The sequence below is a fragment of the Haliotis cracherodii genome, unplaced genomic scaffold (assembly GCF_022045235.1).
Source record: "Haliotis cracherodii isolate W230 unplaced genomic scaffold, xgHalCrac1.p SCAF_26, whole genome shotgun sequence".
NCBI lineage: Eukaryota > Metazoa > Mollusca > Gastropoda > Lepetellida > Haliotidae > Haliotis > Haliotis cracherodii.
The window spans coordinates 4,408,046-4,426,938 of NW_027266282.1; the positions used below are offsets into that span (position 1 = coordinate 4,408,046).

The 18,893-nt window shown below is 41.4% G+C and overlaps 1 protein-coding gene across 6 annotated transcripts in view; it reads right to left on the bottom strand.

Annotated features, from left to right (window-relative positions):
* The window catches only part of LOC139473088 (serine/threonine-protein kinase N2-like), an 83,811-nt gene that overhangs the window by 9,861 nt on the left and 55,057 nt on the right, over nucleotides 1-18,893 (bottom strand). For all 6 annotated transcript variants that reach the window (XM_071255606.1, XM_071255604.1, XM_071255607.1 and 3 more), the window contains 12 exons: nucleotides 17,326-17,635; nucleotides 16,391-16,488; nucleotides 9,766-9,928; nucleotides 8,850-8,998; nucleotides 5,352-5,581; nucleotides 5,047-5,192; nucleotides 4,166-4,275; nucleotides 3,682-3,825; nucleotides 2,559-2,634; nucleotides 1,770-1,898; nucleotides 1,160-1,296; nucleotides 205-422 (listed from right to left, as the gene is read on the bottom strand). In XM_071255606.1, coding sequence (XP_071111707.1) covers nucleotides 205-422; nucleotides 1,160-1,296; nucleotides 1,770-1,898; nucleotides 2,559-2,634; nucleotides 3,682-3,825; nucleotides 4,166-4,275; nucleotides 5,047-5,192; nucleotides 5,352-5,581; nucleotides 8,850-8,998; nucleotides 9,766-9,928; nucleotides 16,391-16,488; nucleotides 17,326-17,635 — 1,910 coding nt within the window. The remainder of the gene's footprint in view (nucleotides 1-204; nucleotides 423-1,159; nucleotides 1,297-1,769; nucleotides 1,899-2,558; nucleotides 2,635-3,681; nucleotides 3,826-4,165; nucleotides 4,276-5,046; nucleotides 5,193-5,351; nucleotides 5,582-8,849; nucleotides 8,999-9,765; nucleotides 9,929-16,390; nucleotides 16,489-17,325; nucleotides 17,636-18,893) is intronic.

The following is an 18,893-nucleotide window of genomic DNA, read 5'->3' on the forward strand; positions in this document are numbered from 1 at the left end:
AATCTGGACAAGACAATCCAGTGATGGACATCATGAGCATCACTCTACGCAATTAGGATACGAAGACATGCCAAGGAATAATCATTATACAATGGAGATATAATATGCTGGCTAATCAACAGTGATCAAGGGTGGTACCGACTAGGATTTTAAACACAAAAAAGAAGAAATACAAAAAACTGTTGTCTAACAGGATCCACTCACTCGGGCTCTTTCTTCCGAGGTGGAGGAGGTGGTTTGACCCTCTCTTCTGTGTGAGCAGGGAGTGGGGGAGGTTGGGTGGGGGGTGAGGGTGCTCGGTAACTCTTCGTTGACCCCCGTGAAGCCCGGCGTTCAGGTACATTGTCCAGGTCCACCACTGTGCCTGAAGTGTTGGGGGAGAGTGGGTCCTCCGGGAGGAAGTTGAAGGTGGACAGCGCATTCTGGAACCACAGAGTGAGTGAGTGATGCAATCTCCCTAAAATCAGATCTTGGTGCGAAAAGTGAAAATTCAAATGTGTTCTCCAATCATGCAACCTCTAAAAAGGTCAAAATGAGGCATTACGAACTCTCACTTCAAAGTGATAAACATCTGAAACAGACGAGAACAAATTCGACTATCTATTAGACATTCCAGAATTTTCTTTTGTTTAGTTTTTAAGTTCTGAAAGGAGAACTTTGTCAAGATATTTTTCAAAGCTAGGTTGGAATGAAAGTCGCCTGATACTAGTACATGATTTCGTATTCTAAATCGTCAGTATATTTGCACAGAGCAGGGTAATGTCTTTTCAACTATTAAACATAAGGTAGTGAGGTGAAATGAGGTTAACATTGGTCGAGTTCAAGATTATTGCACTTATATAGTGACGTGCATGCACGTGTGTGTGGCTGCTTGTACAAGTCCGGACTGATGCTGATTATATAGAGCTTGCTCACTGAGATACCATGAGATTAACATAAATACAGTCAGACACTGTATATTGACTACGAGCCAACCAGTCCTTGTTTTAGCCCTTTAACAAGCCGAGCGTCAGGCAGGGTAACAACAAGTACCATCTATTCACATGTTTTGGTATGATATGGCTGGGGATATTAAACATGAACAAATCTGACCATGTATTTGTAATAACATTGAGAATTATGTCTGCTGTGACATGATCAAAAGCTTTGACATCCCCACCTCGATATCTGTCTCTTTTTGAACATCTTTTGGTGACTTCGGATGAGAATCTTCTATGACCACTGGCTGCTTCTCCGGCATGGGGGGTGAGAAGTTCATCTGTTGAACAGGTGGACCCCGGTCAGCTGATGTGATACCTGTAGGAGACACATATGGAAGATGAGATTGGTTACACAGCTGCACACACACATAGGGTTGTTACTGCACTGTGTGGATATAGTATATATACATTATATATCAACAGGTTAGCTTCAAACAATCACATTGGATGATATCTTATGGAAGTAATGTCTGATAAATTGTTATACAATTAACAGGTGTAAAAACCATAGCTTACCTGCATGATCACCAGATCTTAGCTCACCTGGTGACAATTTGAGCTCACCTGGTGACAATGTTTTAGCTCACCTGGTGATGTTTTAACTCACCTGGCGACAATGTCTTAGCTCACCTGGTGACAATGTTTTAACTCACCTGGTGACAATGTTTTAACTCACCTGGTGACAATGTCTTAGCTCACCTGGTGACAATGTTTTAACTCACCTGGTGACAATGTTTTAACTCACCTGGTGACTGTTTTAGCTCACCTGGTGACAATGTCTTAGCTCACCTGGTGATGTGATCTGTGTAGGTGTTTCATGGCTGTTGGCTTCCCCTCCTGATGGAAGTGACCTCTTCATTAGTCGGCCCCAAGTTGCAACATTAATGTTCATCTGTCCAGGCCGAAGGAAGTTCTTGCCTGGAATACACGTTCAGCAGGTCAACGTTATGTCTACAGCGTAGCTACAGTTGGTCCACACAAACCAATGTCAAACAGTAACATTAATACTCCAAAGTTCCATCATAAGACTATCTTTCCCACAACTAGAGTTGACTTCATGTCGAATCAGAGTGAAACAAATATGGCTTGTACTCCCTACATCTAACAATCTGTACTATACCCCTCCAGTCGGTGTGTAAGTAGTGTTTGTAATAGTCCAGCCATAACAGGGGCACATCAGAGACTGGCTTCACACATTGTGTCCATCAGATACTGGCTTCACACATTGTGTCCATCAGACACTGGCTTCACACATTGTGTCCAAAAGACACTGGCTTCATACATTGTGTCCATCAGAGACTGGCTTCACACATTGTGTCCATCAGACACTGGCTTCACACACTGTGTCCATCAGACACTGGCTTCAATGATGTGTACCCTCTGCATCTAACAATCTCGACTGTACCCCTACATTAAGTGAGTATGGTTTTACACTCAGTATTAGTTATATTGCAGCAATAGCACATCACGACAGGGTGGACATCACATAGTGTACCATGTGGGGGAATATAACCCAGGTGCTGACAAGCCACTGCTGTTTATAGCCCACCACCCTTCCCTCCATCACGAGAAACTGACCTTTATGCTTGGGGAATATTCTCCTCTGTCTCTGCAGTTTGGGTTTCCTCGATAATGTGGGGTTAACAAACTTAATCTGAAATAAACAGTGACATTTATAATGACAGAAATTCCCCAACTTCAAGTTGAGACAATTTGGAATCACTTGCAGGAGAGGTCTATCTGGACTGCCAAAACTAACCACCTATTTATTCCCTGATACGACGGCAAAGAGGGTGTAGTTTACTCTCTGAAATGATATTGGACTCTTTGTAATGTACAACACTTCAATGACAGTGACAGACATTTATTATATTTTCTCTCGTCCACAAAATAATCAGCTTCATAGATGCTATCTACCTAACAGTAAAAATAGTAGTCCAGAAAGAAATATTTTGTTTGTTTGTTGTTTAACACCACACTCAGCAATATTCCAGCTATATGATGGTGGTCTGAAAAATAATCGAGTCTAGACCAGACAATCCAGTGATTAACATCATGTGTATCAATCCAAGCAATTGGGAAATGATGACATGCATCAACCAAGTTACCGAGCCTGACCACCCGTTCCTCGTAGTCACCTTTTAGGACAAGCACATAGTCGCCTTTTATGGCAAGCATGGGTTGCTGAAGACCCATTCTACCCCGGGTCTTCACGGGTCAGAAAGAAATGTCACTAGTCATTTGTGAGTTCTGCAAGTGATTCAATATACTCTTGAAATGGTCTAAAGCAATCATTTCCTACATCAGACCCACTGTAAATATTCAGCCGGATCATACATAGTTTCCAAATTAGACCAAGTATTCTTTACTTTCAAAATATTTGTTGCTTTGTGACTTAAAAAAATGAATTCTTTTTTGGCAAATAAAACCTTAATCACTGGAACAGAATTTGAACACGTCGAGACTGATTTGTTTGTTTGTTGTTTAAGCCGCACTCGGCAATATTCCAGCTATATGAGTGCAGTCTGTAAATAATCGAGCCTGGACCAGACAATCCAGTGATTGACATGAGCATCAATCTACGCAATTGGGATATGATCACATGCATCAACCAAGTCAGCTCCTCTTACAAGCATGGGTTGCTGAAGACCTATTCTGACCTGGATTAGATGTGCGACAAGACTGAAGCCAAGTGACCTACCTCAGCAAAGAGAATGCCCTGCGGTTCCAGGTGTATTGTAATACCATGGCGTTGGTTGTCTAAGAAGTCTTCTAATCTCAAAAATTTTAATGCACTCATCTGCCGCCAGTCTCGCCAGAATATTGCAATTTCCAGCTCCCTGGACTGAAACAACAACAACACAAAATGATACTGATGCTGAGTGATGATGATGATGATGATTATAAACTATCTACCATGATGGACATCCCATAACACTGTACTCTCTAGTCCATGTAGCCAGTAAAGTGATAAACAAACAGTGGTTAATATTGTGAGCATCAGAACATGCCCATCATGTGATGACACGGCCATGATTCCAATAACAGTCATCTATTAACAGCCATCAGCCAAGTGGTCTTCCCATTCCCAGGTAGAACAAGCAATGGGTACTTGGTCCGGAGGAGAATGACTCAAGTACTCAATAACCTAACACAGGTACTTCAACACCAGCAGTACTGCATACCCTGTCAAGGTCAATGGTGTATCTGTTGTCCCAGCACTGCTGGCTGCACGTCTTCCACGATGTCTGCCCCACAGAAACGTTGTCTAGCTTCAACACCGCCATGACCTCGTCTACAACAAATCGGTTACTGATAGTCAAAGGATGTTTATATTTCACAGTATTTTCATGCTTCACAATGTTTTCATACTTCATAGTATTTTCCCTATATTTCCCATAAGAACAGATACAATTGTACAACATAGCAGGCCTCAGAGTTTAAATTTTTAACCAAGTAGCCATATGGCTACAAGTATTTTTTTTCCAGGTAGCCAGTGGTAAAATCAAGAAGTCAAGCCAGTATTGTAGGTAGCCCAAAGCATTTGAAAATATTTTTTATCAAATATCTATTATAATATGTACATATAGCACTAGTCTTGGAATTGTATATTAGTGAAAACTGTACCTGATTTTTGTTACTTGTGACTCGAACAATGATACAATTTATGCTACTAGATTATATAGGTATGTCCTTGCTTATCCAATGAGCACTGTCCACTACAATAACGTACTAATTACATTCATATTTATGTATTTCGGTTCATTGTCAACTTTAAGAGGAATTATTTGCGAGTACAATTATTAGCAGACATGTTTTCCAAGATCAGCTGTTATTTATTTTTGTGTCGAATTTAGTCGCCACAAGATATTTTTCAAGGTAGTCATTTGGCTACCTCTGAATTTTAGACAGTAGTCAAACTGAAATTTAGGTCGCATTGGCGACTGTTTTAGTCACATCTTTGAGGCCTGCATTGGGGTGTGTGCTGCCAGAAAAGATTGTGTTAATGCTTATAATATTACAGTGTTATGTTCAATATCAGTTGCTGAGTTACATGTGGACTCACTTGTGAGGTCATCCTTGATGTTGTAGGTCTTGCTGCTGCCACGGCGGAGCAGGCTGCGGCTCTCCCCCGGACTGGACATCATCAGCTGGATGCTGTCCTTCCTTCTTGTGGGGATGTCCTCCAACAGCTGCTGGACGCCCACCAACCTGCACACAAGTAACACAGAGGGAGATTTAACACCAAATTGGACTGTAGCGAGCAGGGCTTGATCCTTTTAAAATTTACTGGCCCTTCTCCAAACTAACTGGCAATGCACCCAATAGTCACCCCTGGCAACCCTGTCTGTATGAGAGTGTTCCACCCACCTGACTTCCAGCTTGCCCGTGACGGCAGCAGCCTTGGCCAGGGAGGAGGAGTTGTGCTGCTTGTTGTTGACGGAGGTGCGCACCCCGGGGTAGGTGGGATGCAGCAGCTGGTCGATCTCCTCCCTCAACATCTGCACCTTCGGGGATGGCTCCATCTCCAACAGGCGCTTCTCCAGGGAGATCCGCATCAAGTCAATCTTCTGACTTGACTCATTTAGGTTGGACTGGGCCTAAAGAGCCATGAGAGTGTGAGTGAATCAGTGAGAATGTCCTAAACTCATATTTTTAATACTGTAAATCGTGAAATTAATGTGTCTCCAAAAGAATGCAACCACTGGCCCCTAGCCACAAATGCGACTCAATATATAAGCGACATCCCCCTCCTCTCAAGCATCAGTGGATTTATATATGTAGTAATGTTCCTCTGTCAAGTTTACAGGGGAATCCTCACCTTAATCCAACCTTACATTGATCCAACCACACACCAAATAGAACCCCTTATTAGCGCTGAGTAGAGTACTTCCTCCAAAACAATATATGCATGCTGGCTCATGTCGGCCTTTGACGCAGTCGCAAAGAACAAAGACACCATGTTGCGTGGGTGGCGTCTGTCTGGTGTGATCAGTGATGACATAAGTGAGTAGAATTCTTGTCTTGACCCCAGCAGTGAGTGAGTGAGTGAGTTTGGTTTAACGCCGCTTTTAACAGTATTCCAGTTATATCACGGCGTGTCAGCTTAATGTGGGAGGAAAGCCCGAAGTGATGCAGGTTTCAGACGTTTACCACTTCGGTGAAACCCACGAGCACGGGTATGGTGCTGACAAATCTAGAAACATAATCGGGGCGAACCGAGATTCGAACCCACAATCGTAGGTTTCTGGCGTGCCCAAGGGACGCAACTCTGCACAGCGAATCGCGGCGCCTTAGACGACTGGGCCACCCGTGCCCCCGACCCCAGCAGTGACAATTCACAGGATGTAATTAGTGTTTGAATGACATTGTTTACATACTTGTTACAAGTGCTGCTCAATAAACAGTGGTGTGGAATACATAGTTGTTTGTTTTCAGTGTATGTCTAAGTTGATATTTCTGCTATCCAAAATGTCTTATTGTTGATATAAATGCGATGTTCAATAATGCGACCACTCGCATTTTTCGCATTTAATTCATGCTCACGTTAATTTCAAGATTTACAGTATCTTACAAAATTCAGAGAGACCAAGGATGACCTTCAAAGGATTATCTAACAGTTTATTTAACTGACCAATATTCAGGCTCAGATATAGATATTCTATGCAAAACATAATATAATCATGATAATCAAAACTACTAAAATTATATAATTTTCCAAGTTCCAGGAGCAATAAAGAGAAAAAGACTTTCATCCGTAGTTATATATTATTGCATGGAATGCAATTTTGAAATGTCTGTGAATTCAAGAAAATAAGGATTTGATGAGCTTATCCCAGTTTGCCTGCCACAGACACTTTGTTTATTTTGTTGTTTAACACTGTACTCTGCAATATTCCAGCCATATGATGGCAGTCTGTAACTAACGGCATCGGGTGGTCAGGCTTCCTGACTTGGTTGATGCATGTCATGGTATCCCATTTGTGTACATCAATGCTCATAATATCAATCACTGGACTGTCTGGTCCAGACTTGATTATTTAAAGACTGGTGTCATACAGCTGGAATATTGCTGAGAGCGGTGTTAAACAACAAACAAACTTGACAATAAGTTCTTATACCTGGTCCAAACACAAGAACTCAAAGAACTCAAAGAAGCAGTCATAAAATACACACTCCTTCTGTAACTAACTCCTGAGGAGAGAGACTGTTGATTCACACTTTCAACACCAGTCAACCAGAAGCTTTTACTTTTAAGAGAAACTCTGGGGTGATAGACAAAGCCTACATTTATCAAGAAAATTATCTGCTTGTAAAACATCTTTGCTTCTCCATGTTATGCACTATTTGAAAGGTTTAATCCAAATGTTTATAAATATGACAGTAAATGTTTACCACATTATTAGATAATAAACAGTTTAATCAATTTTTTTTAAACATAAAATGTAAGCTGACGCATTTACAAAGTCCTGATTAAGCACCCAGTAAGCGAAAATTTGATAATTTTCAGCAGTCTTAATTTTCATAATATCCACTTGCCTATTTCTTTTTTGTTTTCATTGTTTATGCAATCAGAAAATTATTTATTTTTAATTTTAAAAGATTATCTGGCATCACCCATTTCCCGATAACAATGACCCTCCGCTCAGTAACAAGAGGACATACCGGGAAATATCTCTGTTTTTGAGGCTTTGTTTGAATAACATGTGCGACAAATAGTCCAATCTTGGGTATCATAAGAAAGCGTATGACTTCAATAAGACAGTAACCTCCCCTGGTGTATTTCGTTAGCTGTAGCATGCAATTTTATTAGATAGAAATTGGTTTCAAATGATGCTTTCTTGCCAAAATTTGCAACATGAATCATGATTGGTCAAATTCAAGCACGTGATCTAAGGCAGCCAATCAAATTACAGCAATGGATACCATACTTGAACAATAAATTTCTGATTTAGACGAAAGGTTTTGGTTAAATCGGCTTATTCTGGATAATTTGAACAGAAAAATCACAACCTATATTAAACATATGGAACTTCGTGGATGTATCATGCTACTTTACGAGCTACAAGATTTCTCATCTTGTCACAGCCTAGAAATCAAGGCGACGAAAGGCGAGATGATGTTTGACATACATTAAACGCAATCACATGAAAAGATAGATATAATAACCTGAATGTAAGTTTGACAATTTTTAGATATATTTTTTTTTTTATTTAATTTATTACTCCATGTAATGTATTTAAATATTTGCTTGAAAGGTCTTTATTTAGCTCCTTGACATTTTTTATATAGACCTGTTGTTGAAGCTTGTGTCCCAGAATATTCCTTTTTAATAACATTGCGGGAAATAGTGAATTCACTAAAATATGATAAATTGAATTTGAAATGAAATACGTATTTCAGACATTGTGAAAAGTGATAGATTTAATAAACGAATGATATGACAGGTAGGTTAAAAAAATCGTATACTATTTTGACGTGTCTACGACTCGGACGGTGAAAATGCCTGTGGTGTTGAAAGAGTTAACGTCACTCAGAAATATACCACCCATATCACGAGCGCGGGGAAATAAGTCTGGACAAAACAAACCAGTGGTTGATATAATGAGCACTCTATCAGTGCATGATTACATGTTATCACCAAGATTGATTGATCCCACTTAGTCTTCTGTGGCCAAGCAATAGAGTGCTGGGGACCTATTCTAACCCAGGTCCACATGTGGGCTTAACGTCTGTAGACTACTGACATATACAAATGGCATTAAAAATTCAGCTTTCAAGCAACTTTTTCTGTGGACATCTTAAATAAAAGTGTTCCTTTTCCAATGAGGGTTAAGCAGTCAAATGACTTGTTTGTGAAGTACTCACTTCTTTCAAGGCTTTCTTGTCCTCTGACTTTGAGTTCTGTAAAATTCTCATCACATTTTTGGCTCCTTCTGTGACAGCTGACTCAATTCGTAGATGATGCCGCAATTCTTCGATTCTCATTTCAAGTGGAGACAGCGTCTGACACTGGCCTGAAACAGTTACTGAAGCATTAGCCCAAATTCCTTCCCTGGCTGAGTACTTGTCTTGGTTTCCCTGATGAGTTTGGCCCACTGCGACTTGCATGCCCAGGTTGACTTGAACAGCAATCTCAATAAATTCAGATCTTTTACTCAAATACAACACCTCTCTACGTCTGATACGTCAAGATCTGAAGACAGCTCCATGTTTCGTGTATGGGTGTTTGTCTGCCTGTTTGTCTGCCTGTCTGTCCTCCTGTCTGTGTCTGTCCACCTGTCTGGGTGTCTGTGTACCTGTCTGTTCACCTGTCTGGGTGTTTGTCTGTCTGTCTGTCTGTCCATCCACCCGCAGTGCCTGCTGCCAGTGCCTGCTGCTAGTGCCTGTCGTTCATGTCTGTCCACCCACACACAGTGCCTGCTGCCAGTGTCTGCTGCTAGTGCCTGTCGTTCATGTCTGTCCACCCACACACAGTGCCTGCTGCCAGTGCCTGCTGCCAGTGCCTGCTGCCAGTGCCTGCTGCTAGTGCCTGTCGTTCATGTCTGTCCACCCACACACAGTGCCTGCTGCCAGTGTCTGCTGCTAGTGCCTGTCGTTCATGTCTGTCCACCCACACACAGTGCCTGCTGCCAGTGTCTGCTGCTAGTACCTGTCGTTCATGTCTGTCCACCCACACACAGTGCCTGCTGCCAGTGTCTGCTGCTAGTACCTGTCGTTCATGTCTGTCCACCCACACACAGTGCCTGCTGCCAGTGCGTGTCGTCCATCGGGTACTACTCACCATCTGACTGGTCCTGGTCTTGTGACAGTTTAAGAATCTGCATCCTGATGAACTCCGTCTTCACTTTGGCATCCTCCAGCATCTGCTGAGCCTCCGCCAGGAGCTTCTTGTCCCGCGACCCCTGGCTGTACATCGTCAGCATGTTCTCTGCTCCCTGCTTCACCTGAACACACAACAATACACAGGTCAACACACAATTTGAAATTTACACATTGTACAGCTTTTCCATTGGACGAAAGGTCGGTCACATTACCGAGAAACTGACGTTCCTAAGTGTATGAAAGACACAATTTGACATTCATACGTTATTCGCAAGACTATACTCTTGAAATGACGAACACTGACAAACTACTTCCACATTCCTGAGGGAATCCCTGGGACTTCCCCAGGCACAAATACACACAGAAGCATTGTTTCTGATCAACTAGGCCCTTTAATCTTGAAATCAGCACTTAAGCTGAGTTTGACTGCATGATCGTTTACAAATATTCTTGCTATGACCATCCTAGCGAACAAAACGAAGAAATGCACATCCAAACTATCGTAGTATTGACACAATCCGTGTCAAGAATGACAGTAACAGTCTATAGCAGTTTATGAATTTATCATAGTATCTATTTGACTCATCTTGATCATCACCTTTCAATGATCAGCCAATTGATGTAACATGTAACCACACAGCTTTATTAACAGCTTAGAAAATCTCTCTCGTCACGTTTATCGTGTCGGATATTTTGACGTCTTGTACTTGATGTACATGTATTACAAAGAGCTGTCATTGCGACTGACTTTCTGAGGTCGCAAACTACGATGTTCATACAGTTTGGCCCTCACTCTATGAAGGTTCATACTCCAATCAACTCACACAAAGTGAAAGTCAGTTCTTAAATGAACTCACACAAAGTGAAAGTCAGTTCTTAAATGAACTCACACAAAGTGAAAGTCAGTTCTTAAATGAACTCACACAAAGTGGAAGTCAGTTCTTAAATGAACTCACCCAAAGTGAAAGTCAGTTCTTAAATGAACTCACACAAAGTGAAAGTCAGTTTTTAAATGAACTCACACAAAGTGGGGGTCAGTTCTTAAATGAACACACACAAAGTGGAAGTCAGTTCTTAAATGAACTCACACAAAGTGAAAGTCAGTTCTTAAATGAACTCACACAAAGTGAAAGTCAGTTCTTAAATGAACTCACACAAAGTGGAAGTCAGTTCTTAAATGAACTCACACAAAGTGAAAGTCAGTTCTTAAATGAACTCACACAAAGTGAAAGTCAGTTTTTAAATGAACTCACACAAAGTGGGGGTCAGTTCTTAAATGAACACACACAAAGTGGAAGTCAGTTCTTAAATGAACTCACACAAAGTGAAAGTCAGTTCTTAAATGAACTCACACAAAGTGAAAGTCAGTTCTTAAATGAACTCACACAAAGTGGAAGTCAGTTCTTAAATGAACTCACACAAAGTGGAAGTCAGTTCTTAAACAATAAGATCAACACACAACTTTTTTGTAGGGTTTGCAGATAGGTTTCTTGTTACAAGTATCACATGTGTGTTCTGAGAGCTATTCCATCCTATAGTCAAGTATTTCTGTTACCAAACACCTTGTCAGCTTACAATCTTCGCGTTCAGAAGTACACCAAGTAGATGGTTTTAACTTTAACTTTGATGAAAGGACCATCAAGTCAACACCATTCCTTCCAACAAAGCTACAGTTCATCTCCACAGGAAATAACAAGAAGCACACAAGACTAGAAATTCAAATTAAAAACAAGGTTGTAGCCTTCAGGAAAACACTGGGTGTAATGTATTTCTCACTGGAAGATAACCAAACTGACTGGAAATCAGGTGTGTTTACATTGACTGCAGCAACAGACATGGAGGCAACTATCCTGGCGTTGTTCTCCGTCTCTCCCATAAACACTGTGTGATCAGATGACATAAGTAATGACAGAGAACATCTCTCTCATACAGAACCTGTTCGTAAAACGTAAACATTTAATTCTAATTCCAGCTTATATACTTCAAACTTCTCAAAAAGTAGGGTTTACAAACATGCAGGTATGTTTCAAAAAAGGCATGTATCTGTACCGATAACAGGTGGTTACTATCAAGGGAAAGAGAGGGTCCACATGGGCCTCCACAGTCTGCAAACAACCAATTCTCCGTTCTGACTGGGATCAAGACAGGATGCTGACAACCAGTTCTCCGTTCTGACTGGGATCAAGACAGGATGCTGACAACCGATTCTCCGTTGTGACTGGGATCAAGACAGGATGCTGACAACCGATTCTCTGTTGTGACTGGGATCAAGACAGGATGCTGACAACCAGTTCTCCGTTGTGGACAGGATGCTGACAACCAGTTCTCCGTTGTGACTGGGATCAAGACAGGATGCTGACAACCGATTCTCCGTTGTGACTGGGATCAAGACAGGATGCTGACAACAGATTCTCCGTTGTGACTGGGATCAAGACAGGATGCTGACAACCAGTTCTCTGTTGTGACTGGGATCAAGACAGAATGCTGACAACCAGTTCTCTGTTGTGACTGGGATCAAGACAGGATGCTGACAACCAGTTCTCTGTTGTGACTGGGATCAAGACAGGATGCTGACAACCAGTTCTCTGTTGTGACTGGGATCAAGACAGGATTCTGACAACCAGTTATCCGTTGTGACTGGGATCAAGACAGGATGCTGACAACCAGTTCTCTGTTGTGACTGGGATCAAGACAGGATGCTGACAACCAGTTCTCTGTTGTGACTGGGATCAAGACAGGATGCTGACAACCAGTTATCTGTTGTGACTGGGATCAAGACAGGATGCTGACAACCAATTCCCCAATCATGTGACTGGGTTCAAGACAGGATGCTGACAACCAGTTATCCCTTGTGACTGGGATCAAGACAGGATGCTGACAACCAATTCCCCAATCATGTGACTGGGATCAAGACAGGATGCTGACAACCAGTTCTCCGTTGTGACTGGGATCAAGACAGGATGCTGACAACCATTTCCCCAATCATGTGACTGGGATCAAGACAGGATGCTGACAACCGATTCCCCAATCATGTGACTGGGATCAACATGGGATGCTGAGAACCAACTGCCAAATTAACCTGACTACAATCAGCATCAAATGCCCAAAAGGATCAAAAGATCACTGACAACCACTTTCACCTTTCAAATTCTAATCCCCCAACCCTACAAGGATCAACAAACAAACCAATAAGACATATTCAAAAATTCAAAACCAAAATTTCAAATTCTGGGATCTCTCCCATGTGGAGCCTCCCTTATCCCCTTTTGGATAATCTTCAGGTTATACCAACAACTTCATTTGCAACAGACAACTCAACAACCACTTTTGTGTCGCTTGCCTCTGATTACTGCAACCAGATTTGTAGCTTACTATCTATCAAACTAAGCAACACATGCCTCTCCCATACAATTAGGTGTTCCCATTACCCTGATTACTAAGCCCCTGTCTAACACAAGCCGCCACAGCCAACAAGCACGCACCATGCTCTACCACGTATCTCAAACCCAATTTCTCTTTTATGACATGTGCAGGTTTTATAATGATGCTTTCTTGGCAGGGTCTTGTGGTAGATGCAGTTGGAATTTTAGGGCTGGTTTGTTGAGACGTTTGGGGGCATTTGTAAGCAATGACTTATTACAGTGCAGTGATAACAACTTGATTGTGAATAGAAAATACTTCAGGTGACTGTAAAGTTAATGGGGGTAATTTTGAAACGTGCTTCTTTCTGAGAATGTTGATTTGATTATTGGACACAACAGGTGTGTGTTGTGTGTCTGTGTATTGGGGGGGGGGGGGAGAGAAGGAGAGAGGAGACTCAACTTCAAAACATTTGAAAATTAATCTTTTTCTATATCATTTTTAAAAAGACATTTGAAATCAATGGTTTCTTTCTTTCAAAGTTATGAGAGTATGTTGCCATGTGATCACTATTAGTGAAGCTTGTTTCTCCACATGTATTTAGTTTACATCTTGGCAGGCCAGCTTGATGTGGGAGAAAGCCTGTAGCGATGCAGGCATTAGAAGTTTACACAGAGATCTACTGCAGCCTGCACATAAGCAAGACTTGACAAGAATAGTCTTAGACATCTTAGAGGCAGACTGTTATTTCTGTAATTTTATCAAGACAAACATTGTTTTGTCTGAAAGGAGACAAACAATTTGGTGATATGAGACAATTTCTTTTCTTCTTTTGGGAAGAAATAATGTTTTTCACAAGAATCATGGACCCCCAAAACTCAAGAGCCGGTCCTGATTATGTGTTCTGTGTTCTGTGTTGAATACAACTTCTTGTTAACGTCTTACCAGATTTCCATGTGTGTGGTAGGACATGACATAACAAACGTCACTTCCAATTTCATACATCAGTTTCACATTTCATATGAGTCATAAAAATGACAACGCTTAACGTTGGACCCCTTCCTCTCTAAGTTCCCACCTAAACAAGGAACTCTGTGAGACAACAGCAGTCACTAGTCCTCATTAACTGATTAATTAACTGTTAAGCCTTTTTCACTTGGCTGAGTAGAAGGGCAAATTTCTGAAATGAATGTTGACCATATCTCCAATACACCTAAACCAAAATATATCAGCATTCGAGGTATTCAAAATGTTCATCAACATTTTCATTACCATTGAAAGCAACAATGAATCAGTGAGGCAGCCGAGGTTGGAAAGTAAACCACCAGCTACCTATTATGTTACCGCGTAACCATGGAAACAAACACTTGGCTAAAGAAGAACATCTCCAAATCATCCTGCCAATTAAACCCAGACAATAAACTCTAGTCTATCAAGCAGCAAGAAGAAAGTCGACAGCACTTGCCTGTATACAACACACAATCATTACAATCTTGGCCATGGGATCCATATCAAATATAGTGGTATGCCATTGTTCTCTTGTACTCTGAATCTAAAAAGTTCATTATTTTCTGGATAACAGGTGTCATTTATGTTACTGTCGTCAATTTCACTATCTCTGTCGTCAATTTCACTATCACTGTTGTCAATTTCACTATCACTGTCGTCAATTTCACAATGCCTGATTATTTCCACTGATTCCAAGGATCAAGTGTCTGTCATTAAACACTGGAATATCAGAACAAGTGGGATACAACTGCAGGCAAGTAAGCTGAGGAGCGTGGGATCATTTGGATGAACATGCAGTATCTATTATGTGAAAGATCGCGCAGACAGACCTCCCTCGCGGCATCTGGCACGTAAAGACCAGGCAAGGAGTTTGAGCCCACTCATGAAATGGTGTGGTTGCATGCAGTCTGTAACTACAGTCTGAGTCCAAAGCCTGAGTCAAGCAAAACTTTGTTCGTATAGTAACCTCAGCTAATAATGGTCCATATAACATAAAATCTACACACAAAAAATGCCAAGAGTCAAATTCCGGGTCAAAGGGCAGACAATGGTGGTGTTGGCATTACAAGCTGGTCTCTCAACAGTCATCAAATATCTCCCCAACTCAAATCTTAAAACTGTGAATGAAAACACCATTTTAGATTCGCAGAATTTTAGAAATAAATGAATATTTAAAGTAATACTTCCTAGATTTCAGTAGGGTAACTTTACCCCATGCTTGCCTGTCTAGTATAAGAATGAGGTAGGACTGTAATGATTCACCAGTACCTATGATATCATCAATACTAAGGTACAGACGATACTTGAATGGTCAGTTTGTGAGATCAGGATATGCCATAAATAGATACAGAACCTGAACGGCAGGAGAAGCACAGCACAACTTGTTAGCATGGCATGGCGGAACATGAGGATGTAGTGATAGGGGATGTGCTTGCTATTAAACTATTACATTTTATGATCAATTCTTCATTTAAAACTGGGGGCATGGGTGGCCCAGTCGGCTAAAGCGCTGCGATTCGTTGTGCAGAGTTGCGTCCCTTGGGCACGCCAGAAACCTATGATTGTGGGTTTCGAATCCCGGTTCGCCACGATAAAGTTTCTAGGTATGTCAGCACCATACCCATGCTCGTGGGATTCACCGAAGTGGTAAACGTCTGAAACCTGCATCACTTTGGGCTTTCCTCCCACATTAAGCATGTTAGGCTGACACGCCGTGATGGTAACTCCCACACGTTAAAAGCTTGATCGTACCTCCCACACTTTAAAAGCTTGATCGAACTCCCACACGTTAATAGCTTGATCATAACTCCCACACCATAAATGCTTGATCGTAACTCCCACAACTTAAAAGCTTGATCGTACCTCCAACACCATAAATGCTTGATCGTAACTCCCACACGTTAATAACTTGATCGTAACTCACACACCTTAAAAGCTTGATCGTAACTCCCATACCTTAACATAGACTAAACAGGAACGGCACCCTGACCAACTTACACAAAGTAGTCTTACACTAAGTCCACCTTGCTCAGACACTTCAACATAGATTTACAATTTAGTCTTAGAGCTAAGATTGCTTTGAGCAAATGGGCCCAGGTCGTGAAAGTGAGTTGGACCCCTTGTATTTATATATTGAATAAGTAATATCTTATTGCCCCACGTCATCACTGAATCAAGTGTATGGCTTCCAGCTAATGCTTGTGTAGGGTGCCTACCTTCAGTTCTATGTTCAGCTGCTTCTGCAGGTAGGTGAGACGCTGGTTCTTCGTGTCTCCGTCATCAGAGTTCCCCACCTTCTCTGGTGACATACAGTCTGCAAACACAGCATACATACACTCAATATTACCAAGAAGGGCAGATTTGTTTGTTTGTTGTTTAACACTGTACTCAGCAATATTCCAGCTATTTGATGGCGAACTGTTAACAATTCGAGTCTTGACCAGACAATCCAGTGATTGACATCACAGGCATCAATCTACGCAATTGGGATATAATAACATGCATCAACCAGGTCAGCGAGTCTGACCACCAGATCACGTTGGTCGCCTCTTCCGAAAAGCATAGTTACCTCTTATGGCAAGCATGGGTTGCTGAAGACCTATTCTACCCGGATCTTCACGGGTCCCCTTAGACATAAATACAACAGACCTTTTTTTCCCGATCTTCAAAATCGGGTTTGTTTACGGTCATATACTGTAAGTGTTTTGATTTTTGCTTAAACATCAGTGGATCTAATTATGGTAATTTTCGGTCATACCATTCCACTGTTTGGCCATGCACTTGGCTGGGGAAAAAAGGATAACATTTGGTTCTCGTGTATAACACATTCACCTTATGTTGGTGTCCAAAAATTATGAAAAAATTGTGTTTTATACTCATCTCCTGAGTGAGTGAGTGAGAGAGTGAGAGAGTGAGAGAGTGAGTGAGTGAGTGAGTATGATTTTACGCCGCTTTTAACAATATTCCAGCAATATCACAGTGGGGTACAGCAGAAATGAGCTTCACAGATTGTACCCATGTCGGGAATCGAACAAGGGCCTTCGGCATGATGAGCGAACGCTTTAACCACCAGGCTACCCGACCGCCCCCCATCTCTGGTGCGCATGTACAGAACAGATGCTCTTGATAATTACAAGTTACAAGATCTTACCTGCAGGAGTATCGTATCCTGTGTTGATCATCATCAGATGAGCGTTGACATCTTGCAGTTCCTTCTGCAGCACCTGCAACTTGCTGTTGGCCTTCTTCACAATACTGTTAACGTTGGACAGACTCCGCTTGTCTGTGGACACTTCCTTCAACTTTTCCGCTCCTTCCTTTATCTTCATTTCCTTGCGGATCTCCTTCTTGAGGTTCTCCCGGACATCCTCCATCTTCTGCTTCATGTCGGTGTTGGAGACATCGGGTTCCAGGCCGTACCGGATCCCAATGTCGCCCTGTGAGTTACGCATGGCACCTCCCTGTAGACAAGACATTCAACATCAAGAACAAGCTCTCCTTGTGTCACAAACTGCATCAAAATGTTTCTTAAATGATGTTCTTTTCAAAACGCCATAGTATTTGAAATGTCACCACACAACCTATTCACCAAGGCTCACTACAAATAAGTGAACTAAACCTACACTGACATACGAACCACAAAGTAGAAACAAACATCCTCTCTAGTGGAAATTAAGCAAGGATCAAAACCCTTATGTTAAAAGTGTGTATTTAGGGGGGTCACTAGATTCAAAAACTATAGGAACAAGCCTCAAAGGCCCCAAGCCCTACGTTAATTTTGAACACTGCCCGCCTAAGATGTACAGATGCCTATGCGAGCGGAAATCAAACAGACTGGAAGTTCATCAAATTTAATAGTACATGTACTTCAAGAGTCGTGCCACAAGGCACTCTCACATTATATATATATAAGTGTGCCCTTTGGAACTCAAGTATGCCCAAAAGAAATGTACTTGATCAGTCTTCAAACTCAGTGAATGTTCTTTCATCATGACCTAGATAATATTCACAAAAGTTGCCCCCTCCCTTTTCCTTGAAATTCAAAATAGCCTTCTCAGTTTCCGAATCCACAGATCTTTTACTGCTCATACTGCTCGCCCCTAAAACTTGAAAACTAAAACTTCCCGTTTAAACCAACGTGAGACTAAATCCTGGGTATGAATTAATTATTCCATTCTTTACACCAAACTGTTGTCCACATATTTAGTTTATCTTCAGGTATTGTTTGGTATTATGCCTTCATGAATATAACTTGTACTGGAGAGGTATTGACATAAGCCTTTTTTTTTGCTTGTCTACCAATCCAGATTCATGGAATATAAATATGTTTAAATCACACCAAAAATACAAACAACCAAAAAAACGAAAAAACACATCTTCCAGCGGTGGAAACTGACAGTTTTACTCTACTGGTCCTTAAGATGCTGACTTATAGCCAAATCCTTAAAAATGGCCAATTTCTACTAGTCATTATGATACCTTAACAATTGTGCAGTTTGACAAGGACTACAGGACTAGTGACAATTTCTAACGCTGCCTTCCTGATTTACAAAAGGCACCAGTTCTGCACTTGCCTGATGTGTACAAAGTGTCATGAAAAATACATGTAACATGGAACAGTTTATTACCAATGCTTCCCGAAACAAAAAGTGATAGACAAGTGGAGCCCCTTTATATATCCCTTGCAAAACATCGTTTGGGCGGGTATAATTGTTGACT